The 12677-nt window shown below is 55.0% G+C and overlaps 1 protein-coding gene across 5 annotated transcripts in view; it reads left to right on the forward strand.

Annotated features, from left to right (window-relative positions):
* Nucleotides 1-12392, forward strand: part of ZNF512B (zinc finger protein 512B) — a 30084-nt gene extending 17692 nt beyond the window's left edge. For all 5 annotated transcript variants that reach the window (XM_066198604.1, XM_066198607.1, XM_066198606.1 and 2 more), the window contains 4 exons: nucleotides 4972-5073; nucleotides 6079-6141; nucleotides 8083-8181; nucleotides 8554-12392. In XM_066198604.1, the coding sequence (XP_066054701.1) occupies nucleotides 4972-5073; nucleotides 6079-6141; nucleotides 8083-8181; nucleotides 8554-8847 (558 nt within the window). In that variant the 3' untranslated portion in view covers nucleotides 8848-12392. The remainder of the gene's footprint in view (nucleotides 1-4971; nucleotides 5074-6078; nucleotides 6142-8082; nucleotides 8182-8553) is intronic.
* The last annotated feature ends 285 nt before the right edge of the window (nucleotides 12393-12677 follow it).

Below are 12677 nucleotides of genomic sequence, written 5' to 3' on the forward strand. Positions count from 1 at the left end.
CACAGAAACAAACCAGCAGCTTCTTTACCCCCCTTGGCATCCCAGTGAGGCACTGCCACAGAAGGGGATCCAGCTGCAGCACTGCCATCCACCTTGGGGCAGAGCTGGGCATTTCGGGGCCACAACTGCTTGCAAATGTTTTATTTCCCCAGTGCTTGGTGTTGCCATTGTTGGTTTCTAGATGACTTCAGCTGTAATGCATTAATAACTTTAAAAAGCCAAGCCCAAAGTAGCTGTTTCATTTCAGATACTGTGAGAGAAGAGGTGTGCTGCTCTCTTTTCCCCTCTTCTGTCTCAGGTCTTACATTCTTCTCTTTCCTCTTGGAATTGTTCCCTTTACTCATGACTTTGGGTATTTTCTTTTGGAATTGAGGGAGCAGCCAGGACCCCAGGCCTGGACAAGGGGCACATGCTCAGGCTGACAAAGGCATCGTAAAGGTCTCAGCACTGGCGTAATTTCTCTGTGAAGTGCTGGTGCGTTTTTTTAATGAGACATTTCTTGTGTTCAGAGTCTGATTGTTTAACTGAGCCCCGTCTCAATGCTAAAAAGCAAAGAATTGCTGTGAGGCTGGCAGAAGCAGTTTTGCATTTTAAAGATGGGAAAGGGGGGAATTGGATCAGCTCCCAGATGGCAAAACAAGGCTCTTGAGTTGGAGGATCAAGAGACCTCAGGCCCTGCATGAAATCCCACATGGATTTTGTGGAAGTCAGTGTAGTGGGTGAATCCGTACATAGCCGTGCGTGTGCCTGTGGGTACGTCTTGCAGTGACTGTCACGTTCCCTTGACAACACTTTATAATCTGTTCAGTCTATGACATTTTTTCTTGACGAGCGATGCTGGGAGGAGGTGGGAGGCAGGTTCTGCCCAGGCAGGCTGGTGGGAGCTTGCTGACTTCAGCACACTCTGAGCTGCTCTGCTCAGCCACGGTTTGCATTGCTCAGGACTGCTCTGCCTTTACAAGTTGGTTCAGTTCAGGGTGTAGAAAGAAACCTCCCAGCAAGTGCCCAATTTGACCTCATTACAGCCTCAAAACAGAACTGCCCTCAGAACTGCCTGTGGGACAGCCTTGTGCCACACGGGAGGCTCAGAGCAGCCAGCAGCATCCCCATGTCCCCATGCCACCACCCCACTGAGTGCATGTGGTGGCCCTCCCTGAGAGAACCGACAGCCCATAGCCACTGGAGCAGCAGGAAGATAAACACCAGTTCACCTTGGCCAGGGCACTGGGACTGGTGGGAACTGACGGAATTCCCAGAAGAGCCACCACACCACCACCTCCTCTTCCCCCTGAGTCATGCCCAGCCATTGGGAGCGTGCTGCTGGGCATGCAGACCCTGTACTGGACATGGAGAGCAGTGGGATGTCGGAGATCAGCAGCAGATTGCAGCTGCTCCTTCACCTTTTCAGCAAGCCCTAGGGATTTCCAGGATTCCAGAGGGACAGATGCTTCCTAGCTCTGGTCTGTAGCCCGTGGTGAATGGATACACCCAAACTTGCTGCAGCACAGGACAAGCTCCATTCCTGAACTCTCCAGTTCCCTACCATGGTCCCAGCAATCAGTGTGGATTTCAAGGGAGCTGACGAAGAAAGCCACCCCTCTCCTTCCCTTTTCCAGGCAGCAAAACCTTTTCCCAGGGGAAGGCACAGCTCCTCATCAAGCCAATGGGATACAGGGGTTCTCAGCCTCAGGGCAGGAGCAGCCCCACTGCAGCCCCTGCTCTGTGGCCACGTGGCAGCCGGTCCCAGCCGGGGAGAGGGATGCTGGGTTTGGATCCCGTTGGTGGCCCGTGGTGGGATGCGTTCGCCTTTCCCCGGGAGGATGGATTCCTTCACACCAAAGCAATGGCATCAGAATAAACGATTGCTGCTTGATCCCAGGCCCTGCGCTGCCTTCGGTCTCCGCTAACCAAATCCAGCATTTCTAAATATACACTGGAGTCTTATTTTCTCGCTCCGATCTTTATTTGCCTCTAGATAAGCTGAAACAGATGGGGTGTTTCACAACAGCCGCTTGCTGGGGATGTCAGATGGGGAAGGGCACACCCCTGCTGCTTTTCTGGGAAAGATCCCCTCTCCAGAAGGTCCGTGAAGATGATGCCGACCCTCCTCTGGCCTTTGCCGGGACTGTCGCCTGCCCGTGAGCAGCCTTGAGTCTGCAGGTTCCCAACTCATGGCAGTGGGCTCTGGGATGAGAAAAAAACCTCCTTGAACAGAGGGAAGAGGCATCTAAGAGGCAGAAGGGGAGAAAATGCTGTGAAAGTGCCACTGTTTCAGAGTGTGATGCTTTCTTGGTAGAGCTTGAGGTGGGGTTCCTTGCTTCAAGGTGCTGGAGGTTGTGATGGGCTCCTGCAGCCCAGGCAGGAGCTGTGCTGCACAGGGAGGGATGCAGAGCTCCACTGTGGGATACATGGAAACTCCATCTGCCTCCCCATGGCTCGGTGTCTCAGCGTCAGTAGGGGCAGCCGTGGAGTCTGCACATCCCTGTGGATTGTGGTGCTGTGGGGTGCCAGAGATCTGGAGCAAGGGGCAGCCGGAGGCCAGTCATAAAGCTAAAGGGGAAAAGTCGTCTCCAGGCTTGAGGTTTTATACTGGAACCAGGATAAATTCCAGAGCAGAAGAGGCTGGCTTGGGTTTGTCCCCCAAAACAATGGCCCTGCGATCCAGGCAGGAGCCAGGCTGAGCCCTGCAGACTCACAGCACTGTGGGCCAAACCAGATCCCAGCTCCAGCTGCGGGGCCGAGTCCATCCTTCCTCCCCTTGCTTGGCAGAGCTGGTATGGTATGAGCCTTCTGTGGGACCTGGCCAGCACCCCTGGGTGCATTTTGCCTTCACAGCATCATCCACAACTTCACAGGATGAAGGGAGAACGGTGCCTTGCGCTGGGGACCTGGGTGAGGCTTCAGAGGTGCTCGTCGGCTGAGACATCCCACATGATTCTCATTTACTGTGATATATTTTGGGGAAGGGGAGAGCTGTCTAGGGAGCAGAGAGGATTGAAATATGAAAGTTAATTAAATAAAACCATCAGTCAAAGGAAACAAACCTTCCCAGCCCAGCATCCTTCAACTGTTCAGAAGGGATGGGCTGTAGCCAAAACCAGTTGTAGTCGTTTAATGATTTGGCCATGAAAATTTTCACTTACAGGCTGTTTGAGGAAAATAAATGGAAAAGAAAAAGAAATATAAAATATTCCATGCCTGGGGCTCCCTCTTAATAGAGACATAAAGATGACTTTGACATTCCCAGAACCACACTGCTCTGGGAAAACATGGGATTTGCATGTTATTGTGCAGGGCCGTTGAAGGAGAGCAGGGAGGGATTTTTCTCTGGAGTGGGAAAGCAGAGCAGCAGAGTCCACATCTCTGAACATCCCCCCTCGCCTCCTCCCCGGGGACATGCAGAGGGAGAGGTTGTTGCTGGGGCTGTGTGCGGTTACTGTTAATGTTTGCTCATTCATGGGATTGATTGGGTTTTAATTATGGAGGCTGCTTGGCATCCTGGCTCTCAGTATCGATGGCTAAAAGGGACTCCTGTGTTCTCCCCTGGAGGTGCCATTGCCTTCCCCGGATTTGGGACCAAGCTCTTGGTAGATGCACCATCCCAGAGCTTCAAAGAGCTCTGCTGGCATCTCCCCCAGCCGCAAAGCACGACAGAATTGCAGCACGCTGCGGCTCGGGGGAGTTTTCCACATCCACATCCGTAGCAGTGCTCACGGCGCCGTTTCGCAAGGCCCTGTGCCCCTGCCCCTCACATGGAGCCCGGTGCTCCCTGACCCAGCCATGCCCTGCCACGTGCCAAGGGGAAGGCTGCAGGGCCACATGGATCGCTTCAGTTTGAGTGGAAAGGAAGGGCTGGCATTTGAGCCTTCAACATCCCAAGCTTCCCTTTGCGGGGAGGTTTGGGAACAGCTGGGGGGAGCTGGCCAAAGGCAGATTCGCAGCTTTATCAGTATGTTCAGGAAAAGTCACAGCTGGAAAAGAAATCCAGCCAGCTTCCTGCTGCCTCCAAACCACCAGCTCCAGGACCCTGGGGACTGTTTGGCCCGGGTTTGCACCTCTGCAAGCACCTTTTGGCCATGCATCCTCTCCATCCAGCATGGATGCAGGGATGCAGCTGCATCCCATGCTCAGATGTGCCCATGGAGAGTGGCACGTGCATCACGCTATCTGTGGGCTCACCCAGCACTGCTCCCACCCAGGGCAAGCTTGGGGCTCAGGACCCAAACAACATCCACTGGCTGTAGCAGAGCTCCCCAGGCTGGGCTGGGAGCTGTGCTGGTGTGGTTGTGCAGCCCGCTGTCCCCTGCAGACCTTGGCACAGTGGCTCAGTGTCAGGCCAGGACCAACCCTGCAGGTAGGGCCAGGCACAGTGGCTGGGAGGCCCGGAGATGCCTGGAGCCGCCACAGCTGCCTTGGCTTGTGCTGAACATGCAGAACTGGAGTTGGGAAGGCCAGCCCGCTATGCTAACCCTCAAAGTCGCTAATAAAGCGCTAATTAAAAGCACTTGGAAGGAGCAGCCCTGCCAGAAGGAGAGGCAGAGACACAAGAGCCTTTCATTGTTTAACGGGCTGTGCCCATTCATCCGTGGAAGGCAGCCATGGAGGCTCCTGGCCCCTCTGCCCAGTGTGCAGGGTTGTTTATTCCCCTGGTTATAAAACTCAGCAGAAGGGGTGTGCCTACACCATGCACCAAAAAGGCCGGGTCCAGTCTTGGCCCTGTGGGCATGGACCCAGGAGAATGAGCCTCTCCTCTCCTGTTTGCCAGGGACTCCTCGCCAGTGGCAGGGCAGTGGCAGAGCCACCTCCCTGCTCTGCAGTGCCTGGGAGGAAAATGGCATCTCTGGGGGAAGCCTCCCAAGTAGTTTTCAGCTCCCATTCACTTGGGAGCAAGGGCAAGACCCATGTGAAGAGGCAGGACCGAGGACCGGGCTGGGGTGTGCAGCTCTGCTCATCAACTGCTATTGTTCACAGCTCAATTACACCCGACCAGGGCTTCCAAAGCTCAATCCCAGGCTGCTGGAAAACTGGAAGAATGAAGTGAAGGAGAAGGGCCGCATCAACTGTCCTAACAACGTAAGGATTGTCTGTTCTTCTGTGGGCTGGCTGATCTCCATCTGCAGGAGGAAGGGGGAGTTTTTTGGGGCAGAAACCCGTCAAAAATGGCTCTTATTGAGCCTCTGATCACAGTGATGCTCAGACACTCGTTTCACCTCCTTTCCCCTCCTTCCCCTGAGCTTGCTGCTGTGTCTGGTTAAAGCATGTCCCACTTTTGTGATCCTCCTTGTGTGCTCAAGCCATCAGGCTTGGGGACAGGGCCACCATTGGGCTGACAGTGCAGCATTGCCCAATTTGAGCTCTGGAGCTGCCTTTGGGAAGCTCCCAAGATCCAGTGGGGTGAAGGCTGCACATCCTGCACAGCCTTTTGATGCAGAGGACCTGCTTTCCCCAGAGTTAAGCAAAGATAGATTTAAGGCAATCTTTTCAAAGGCCTGTGACAAACACAGGCCTCAGGGCATGGTGCGTGTGCCTCATCTTGCTGTGAAACACAGCCTTGGCCTGAGCTGACAGAGAGGTGAACCCCACCCTGGTGCTGAGCCTGGATTTATCGTCCCAAACAAAGCCTTGCTAATGGGAGTTCTGAAGGAGGCAGTTCCCACGAGGCCAGGGGAGCCGGGCTGGCTAATTAATGTCATACACAGGCACTTGGAAAAGACGTTGCTCAGAAACTGGTCATGCTGCTGCCTGGGTGATTTCTCCTCTCCGTTAAGCCTCTGCTGTGGCTCCAAGAACTCCTGTAGCCCAGCAGGACCTCCTGACAGCTCACAAATGTAGGTTTTCCACGGAGACGTTTAGGGCAAACGTTTTTCAGCCCGTTGCAGAGGGATATGGCCACATGACTCCCATTAGCACTAATGGGAAACGTGTGACCAGAGCCCTCGGCGCCTCGCAGAGCATTAACCTCACACTGCTCGGCCTGGACCGGTGGCTGTGTTGGCTCTGCAGGCTCCTCGACATGGCTCAGAGGAAGGCAGGGGATGAGGGGGATCGTGTCTAACCCTGCTTTGTTTTTTCCTGCAGTGCTGTGAAGCCATTTACTCCAGTGTCTCGGGGCTGAAAGCTCACCTGGCCAACTGCAACAAGGTAGGTCCTGCCTTTTACACCCTTTTCTCAGAGGTGGCTTTGGTGTTAGGTTTTCTCTTCCCCCCCAAGCTGGTTTGGAAGGAACAAGCCAAGGGACAAAGACACAGGTTAAAGGGTGGTGGCTGCTAGAGGTCTGGCTGGCAGTGCTGCTCCAAGTGAGTTGTCACCAGGCAGATGGAGGCAGAGAGGCTCGATCTGGGCAGATGGGATGAAGGGGATGTAGCTGCCATCCCAGTTATAAAGAAAAAGGTCCCATAACACAGACTTCTCACGCAAGCCCAGACCTCTGACACACAAAGTGTCACAGGGACATAGCAGTGAGTCTAAGTCCTCCTGTCCTCCTGTCCCACAGCAGCCCCTGCCCAGCTGGTCCCTGCAGCCACAAGCCCCTGGCTGAGCAGCATGGCCAGCATGTCACACAACCACACATCAGCCACAGCAGCTCAGAGCCAAGGAGCTGGGTGCTGGAAACTGAATGTTTCCTGAGGCGAGTGGGAATCGGGAGTCTTCTTCCATCAATTTGGGCAGCCCTACAGCCCCTCTGGAGGCTCAGCTGGAGGGATGCTGATGTGATGCCTCCTGGGATAAGCTGAGTCTGGAAGAGGCAGCTGGTCTGTGCAGAGCCCAGTGCCCTCCCAGTGGATGGATGGAGCAGCCCTGAGCTCCGGTGCCCTGCAGCTGCCCCAGGGGAGGGATCAGGAGCTCTGTGTAGGTCCCTCAAATTGGAACCAAGTAAGAGCTGCTAAATCTTTATACCCTGAAACATTTCCAGCTGCAGCTTCCATTGAATGGAGCTTCCAGGAGACAGCTCCAATACATACCCCGTGGTTATTAAAAACACCAACTCCCGCACTCCTCCAGCGCTAGCTGGAACAGCAGCCCTTAATGAGATCATTTAGAAAATGGGCTGCAGAGATCCGGCAGGAGAAGCTGGATTTGTGCAGGATAAAAGAGCAAACACAGAAGACTAGGACAGCTCCTTCTCTGAGAGAAAATGGAGCTGATTTCTGGTTGGTTCCATGCTTGGGGAGCAGCCAGGATCTGCATGAACATTTCCATGAACCACAGAGCTGCACCCTCTGGATCTGGCACAGCTGGGGCCGGTATTGGGAGTCAGCAATGGGGAGTTGCTCTGCAACCCCCACACTGCCATCAGCAGGATTCTCCCCCTTAGGGGAGAGGATTTACTTTGAATACATGTGCCAACAAATTTGGCATAAATAAATCACAGCCCCTCCAGAACTGGTCTGTGATTCCCACTGTAAAATCCTGCAGAACTGGTTGCAATACATAAAACCTTAGCAAGGCTGCTCCCAGGCAGCACCCCATCCTCAGTGGGGATTGATACACCAGGACAATTTTGCACAAGGATTCCTGAAGCCAGGCCTGTCCTCTCCTGAAATGAGAGACCTGTCTACCTCAAGATTTACAGCTATGGAGAAATTCCCAGGGAGGAAATATATGGCCCAGAGGGGCCCATCCATAACCCCCTCATCAATAGAGAGCACATTATCTCCCACGTGCTGTGACCTGCAGCATAGCCAGGAGATCTGTCATCCCACCAGGGCGCTGGTGACAGGAATCCAGCAGTCACCCTGGCTCTTTGACAATGGAACAAGAAAATTAGGTGAGTGTTGGACATAAATTTGATGGTGGTTCAGTCCCAGGGGATCACAGATCTGCTGACAGCGAGGACACAGGGCGATGGCCCCACCGCGTGATGTTGGGGACACACAGGCAGCAGCACAAGTGGCGCGGACTGAAACTCAGAAAGAGGATGTGGCTGTGAGCTCCTGGCTCCGCACGGAGGCTGGCAGAGTTCTGGTGGTTCAGACATGAATGTTTATTTTGTGTCACTTTAAGGTCACAGGAGGGTCAGGGCCAGGGGAGGGCCACCCCTTGGGGCGCTTTGGGCTCTGCAGGGCCTGCTGTGTCTTGCAGGGGGACCACTCAGTGGGCAAGTACCGCTGCCTCCTGTGCCAGAAGGAGTTCAGCTCCGAGAGTGGCGTCAAGTACCACATCATCAAGGCTCACTCGGAGGTAAGGAAGCTGCTGGAGCTGGGCTGGGCTGGTCCCTGCTCCAACACATGCATCCTTGGACTGTCCCTTTCCATCCATCCATCCATCCATCCATCCATCCATCCATCCATCCATCCATGTCTGTTAAGAACACAGCTGAGTAACAGCTCCCAATCAGCCTGGAGGGTTCTTCCCTATCCCCCTTGGTGTCCCTGATGTCCCCAGGCTCAGTGCAGCAGCTCAGCACTGAGCAGTTTGACCTCAGGGAGGTGATGCCAGCGGGGTTAGGGGTGGGCCAGGCTCGGGTTGTGTGTGCCGGTACTGGTGCCAGTATCGGTGCCAGTGCCTGTCCCCAGGACTGTCACTAACCCCCGTGTCACCCCACGGACACAGAACTGGTTCCGAACCTCCTCAGAGGCCAGCCGGAAAAAGAAAAACAGGGAACAGCTTTCTTCCAGCAAAGAAGAGAAAAAGAAAAGCACAAACGGGAAGAAGAGGGGGAGAAAACCCAAGGAGAGGCCTCCGGAAATGTCCCCGAAGGGCAGAGAGAGCGTGGCAGCAAAGACTAATCACAAGAAAACCCTCGAGCACTGGGAAGGCTCCCGGGGCAGCCCCGAGGGGGACGAGCTCGTCCTCAAGCCCCCGAGCCAGCGGAAGGGGGGAGCCAGCAAGATGCCCGAGAAATGAGCAGCTCAGAGACTCGTCTCCAAGGATTCGTTTACAGCCCAGGGTAACAGGGTGGGGGTCTCTCCCAGTTTTATGTCCCCTCCTCCCCATCCCACCTCCCTTTGCCCCACCCTCCTCTCACCCTCTTTTTACAAAAAGAAAGGAAAAAAAAAAAAAAAAGACAGAAAATACCAATTAACCACTTTAAACAAATCACGGACCTTGTTTCACACTGGAAAACAAACAGGATCAAGGAAGCTGGAACGTTCTCCACCCCCTGCCCATGTACATACCCCTCGGTGGGGCCCCGCTGCCTCCCCCGGCCCGTGATTCCCCTCCCCTGCGCCAACCTGGTGACGCTTGAGCGAAAGAGAAGTGCAATAGCAGCGGGGTCCCGTGGCCGGGGACCCTCCCCCGGCGGCTCCGTGCCGGGCCGGGGAGCTGCCCACCTGTCCGGCGGCCTCCCAGCTCCAGGGTGATGTTTCCAAAGATGTTTGACCCGGTCGGGCAGAGGCTGCTGCGGTGAGGGAGGGTTGGCAGCGCTTTCTTTCCCTGCAGCACGAGGGAGAACGTGTTCGGCAGGGAGCGGCTCTGTGGGGCGTCAGGGTGTGTGTGCGTGGTGCGGGGCACAGGCAGAGGAGGGAGCAGGGAGCGTGACACACGCTGGCGGTGCGGGAGGTGTGAGCAGGAGAGGGGCTGCTCTGGGACTGCTCAGGCTAGAGGGTTTATTGGAAAGTTGTAGGAATGCTGTGGGCACCGTGGAGAGTGGCAGTGCAGCCATGGAGGGGGTGCAGTGAGGGAGCTGTGCCTCGGTGCTTGGGTTGTGTTTGCCGGGCCTGGAGTGCTGTGATGGCAGAGACATGGTGCCAGTGCCAGGGTCACGGGGAGATGGCAACCAACGAGCTGTCCCTTGGCCTGGGCACATCCAAGGGTGATTCAAGGTCCCACCGTGCTCCATCCCGAAGGTGCTGATCACCCAGGAAGGAGGAATGGAGTCTCGCTTCCCCAGCTGTGGCCACAGGAGGTGTTTAACAGGGACGGGGGCAGCATCGAGAGACAATCATGGGTCCTGCTGTAGGATGAGCCCAGTTGCTGCCCAGGCACCTCACACTCCCCTTGTCCTTTCGGGCTGGGACCCACCATAGGAGGAGTCTCTGCTTCCAAAGATGCATCTGAGCCCCTGACCACCCGCCTCGGGGTGGCAGGTCCCTGTGGTGCCATCCCTGCTTGTGCTCTTCCCCTGAGCTCTTCTTTGCTCCTGTGCTAACACTGTCATCACACCTCGCTCCAGCCCGGGGGGAGCCATCCCTGGACCAGGATGTGCCCGTCTCCAGACAAAACCAGGCTACCTCGGTCCTTGGGAAACGGGCACGTTTCCTCTCAGTAACACAACAGAAAACCTTAATTCGATTTTTCCCCTATGCAGAGCCAGGAAAGAGGCATCAGAGGGGGAGCTTGTGCTTTTGCTTTAATCAATTCAAACTTCAGTCCTCGCTTTCCTTCGCTGCTTGTCGCCCGCCAGAGGCTCGGTACCATTCCCTGTTCTGAGCAGTGGCTCAGTGATAATTAACATCCTCCACTGGCAGGTTATTCCAGCCAGGGAGGGGGACAGTGGTAGTTGAAGCCAGGGTGGCTTCTCAGGGAGCCAGGGCTCCTGCTCTGTCCATGGGTCAGGCACCTGGATTGCCCAGCGAGCCGCTGAGGGAACTGCCTGAGCATTGCTGGCTGTGCCGGGCCTCGAGGCAATCAGTGAGAAAGCTTAATTAGTCACTGCAGCTCAGCTTGGTCGCTGCTTGCACTTCATCGGATCTGTGTTTGGATGGTGTCACTGGGGTAGATCCCGCCTCCCTGGGGAAGGGGCAGAGCTTTGGGAGCTGTAGGGCGGCTTGGAACAGCTCACAGGCAGCAGCAAGGGAGTGCTGGCAGAGCTGTGGGCCTGGTACTGAAATCTCTGGGAGGGTGCAGAGGGAGCCTCTGGATCCCAGAATCATATCCTGCCATGGAGGGAAGTCCCCAGGAAAGCTCCATGCCCTGGCCTAGGGAAAGAGAGATCTGGGTAGCCTGGGCTGCTGGCTTGGATGGTCACCACACAATCCTCACTGTCTCCCCTTGGGCATGGCCTAGGACTCTGTTCTCATTAACATGCAATTAATTGGCTTCTCATCGATTAAATTAACAGGCAGTGCTGTGCTTCACGGAGGGGGAGCCCTGGGAGCTGCTCAGGGTGGGGTAGACATGGGAAAGGGCTGACTCAGGGGGTCATCATGGGGTCTGGATCAAAACCCACTTCTGCTTCCATAATGACAGTGTCTGGCAGGAGAAGAGACAACTCCAGTGGCCTCACAGAGTGACACCAGCCTGGAGCGGACCCCAGGGACCATGTGGGGTCTCAGGGCAGGCAGTGGGAGCAGCGGTCCTGGTTCTGGGGCTGTCCCTGTCACCCTCAAAGCACTCAAGGCCCCAGTGAGGGCAGCATCATGGTCAGGCGGGAATTTCAATGAGAAAGTGAAATCTTCAGGGTTTTTTTCTCCCCAAAAAGGGGTTTTCCCCACTAGTCATCATTCGGAGAGGAACATGTCCTGCCCCTACCTTCTCCATGAGACACCCTTTACTCTTCTGCTTGTCCAGGGAAGGTTCCAGAGCAATGCTGGGATCACCAGCACCTGCCAGTGCTATGTCAGGTGAGCAGGCAGGGCCAAGTGACACCATAGTGGCATTGCTGGGGGCCAGTAGGTTGTTCCCCTTCAGGTGCTCCCAGCAAGGCAGTGCTGGAGGGAAAATCACCTTGATCCAGAGGGACAGGCAAAGGCTGCAGGACCAGATGGGGGATGAGGTGTCCTGTCCCCTTCCATCCCATCACCCACGGGATTTGGGGATTTTGTCACCCCGGGTGCAGTGATGCTGTGGTCCCGCACCTCCACTCTTGAGGAACCCCACCATCCCATCACCCATGTCTCCAAGGAAAGGGCTAAACCTCCATGGGAGCAGGCATGGACTGCAAGCCTGTGGGAAGACCTCATGGAAAGCTTGGATTGCGGGGAACTGGGGAACCCTCGGCACCAACACCACGCCCTGGCCAGGTTGGCTGTGTCACACCAGCTCCAGCCATGGTGGATGGAGCTGCCCAGGCCTGGAGCATCTCTCACCCCCAGGAACCCTGGGAGCATTTTGTTCTTTTCTTTCTCTCCTCGTGACACCCATCCCACGGCATATCCGAATGTTTCTCGTCGATGCCAGTTATTAGTGCATAAGTGTATTTTGGGGAAAAAATTAAAACAGAAAAAAAAAAAAGGAAAAAAAAAATTTCAATTTATCACTTGTAACCATATATATAAATATATAAATATATATATTAAAAAGTGTTTATTTGCAAAAAATAAAATTGTTTTAACGGTAAACTATCTTATAATAAACTCCCGATTTGTGATGATCTGTTCTTTTGTTAATCATTGACAAATCCTCAATTGGAGAGTACTGTCCGAGCAGCTCCGAGCAGCGCCGAGGCGCTCCCTGTACTGTATGTATGAAACAGCTGTATCGAATAAATGGTTATTGATTTTTTATTAGCACCGTCGTCACCGTTATTGGGCAGTTGGGTGGGAGGGTTGGACATGGGATCCAGGGGGTTTGGATTTGTCCTTCCCGGCAGTGGCTGAGAGGATTCCCCCCAGCTGCTGGGGATGGAGCATATGGTCACCAACCCAGGGGTGCCCCCAAAACTGGGATGGGGAAGGTGAGGACTGGTGATGTTTGCTGCATCAGCACTCGGCACAGCCAGCACTCCTGGTGCCGGGAGGATCCCAAAGCCCAAAGCCCAGCTGCCCCCCACTCCCACGGTAGAAATCCCCCTA

This window comes from Chamaea fasciata, unplaced genomic scaffold (genome assembly GCF_029207755.1).
Source record: "Chamaea fasciata isolate MVZ Bird 193981 ecotype frontalis unplaced genomic scaffold, bChaFas1.0.hap1 SCAF_17, whole genome shotgun sequence".
Lineage (NCBI taxonomy): Eukaryota > Metazoa > Chordata > Aves > Passeriformes > Sylviidae > Chamaea > Chamaea fasciata.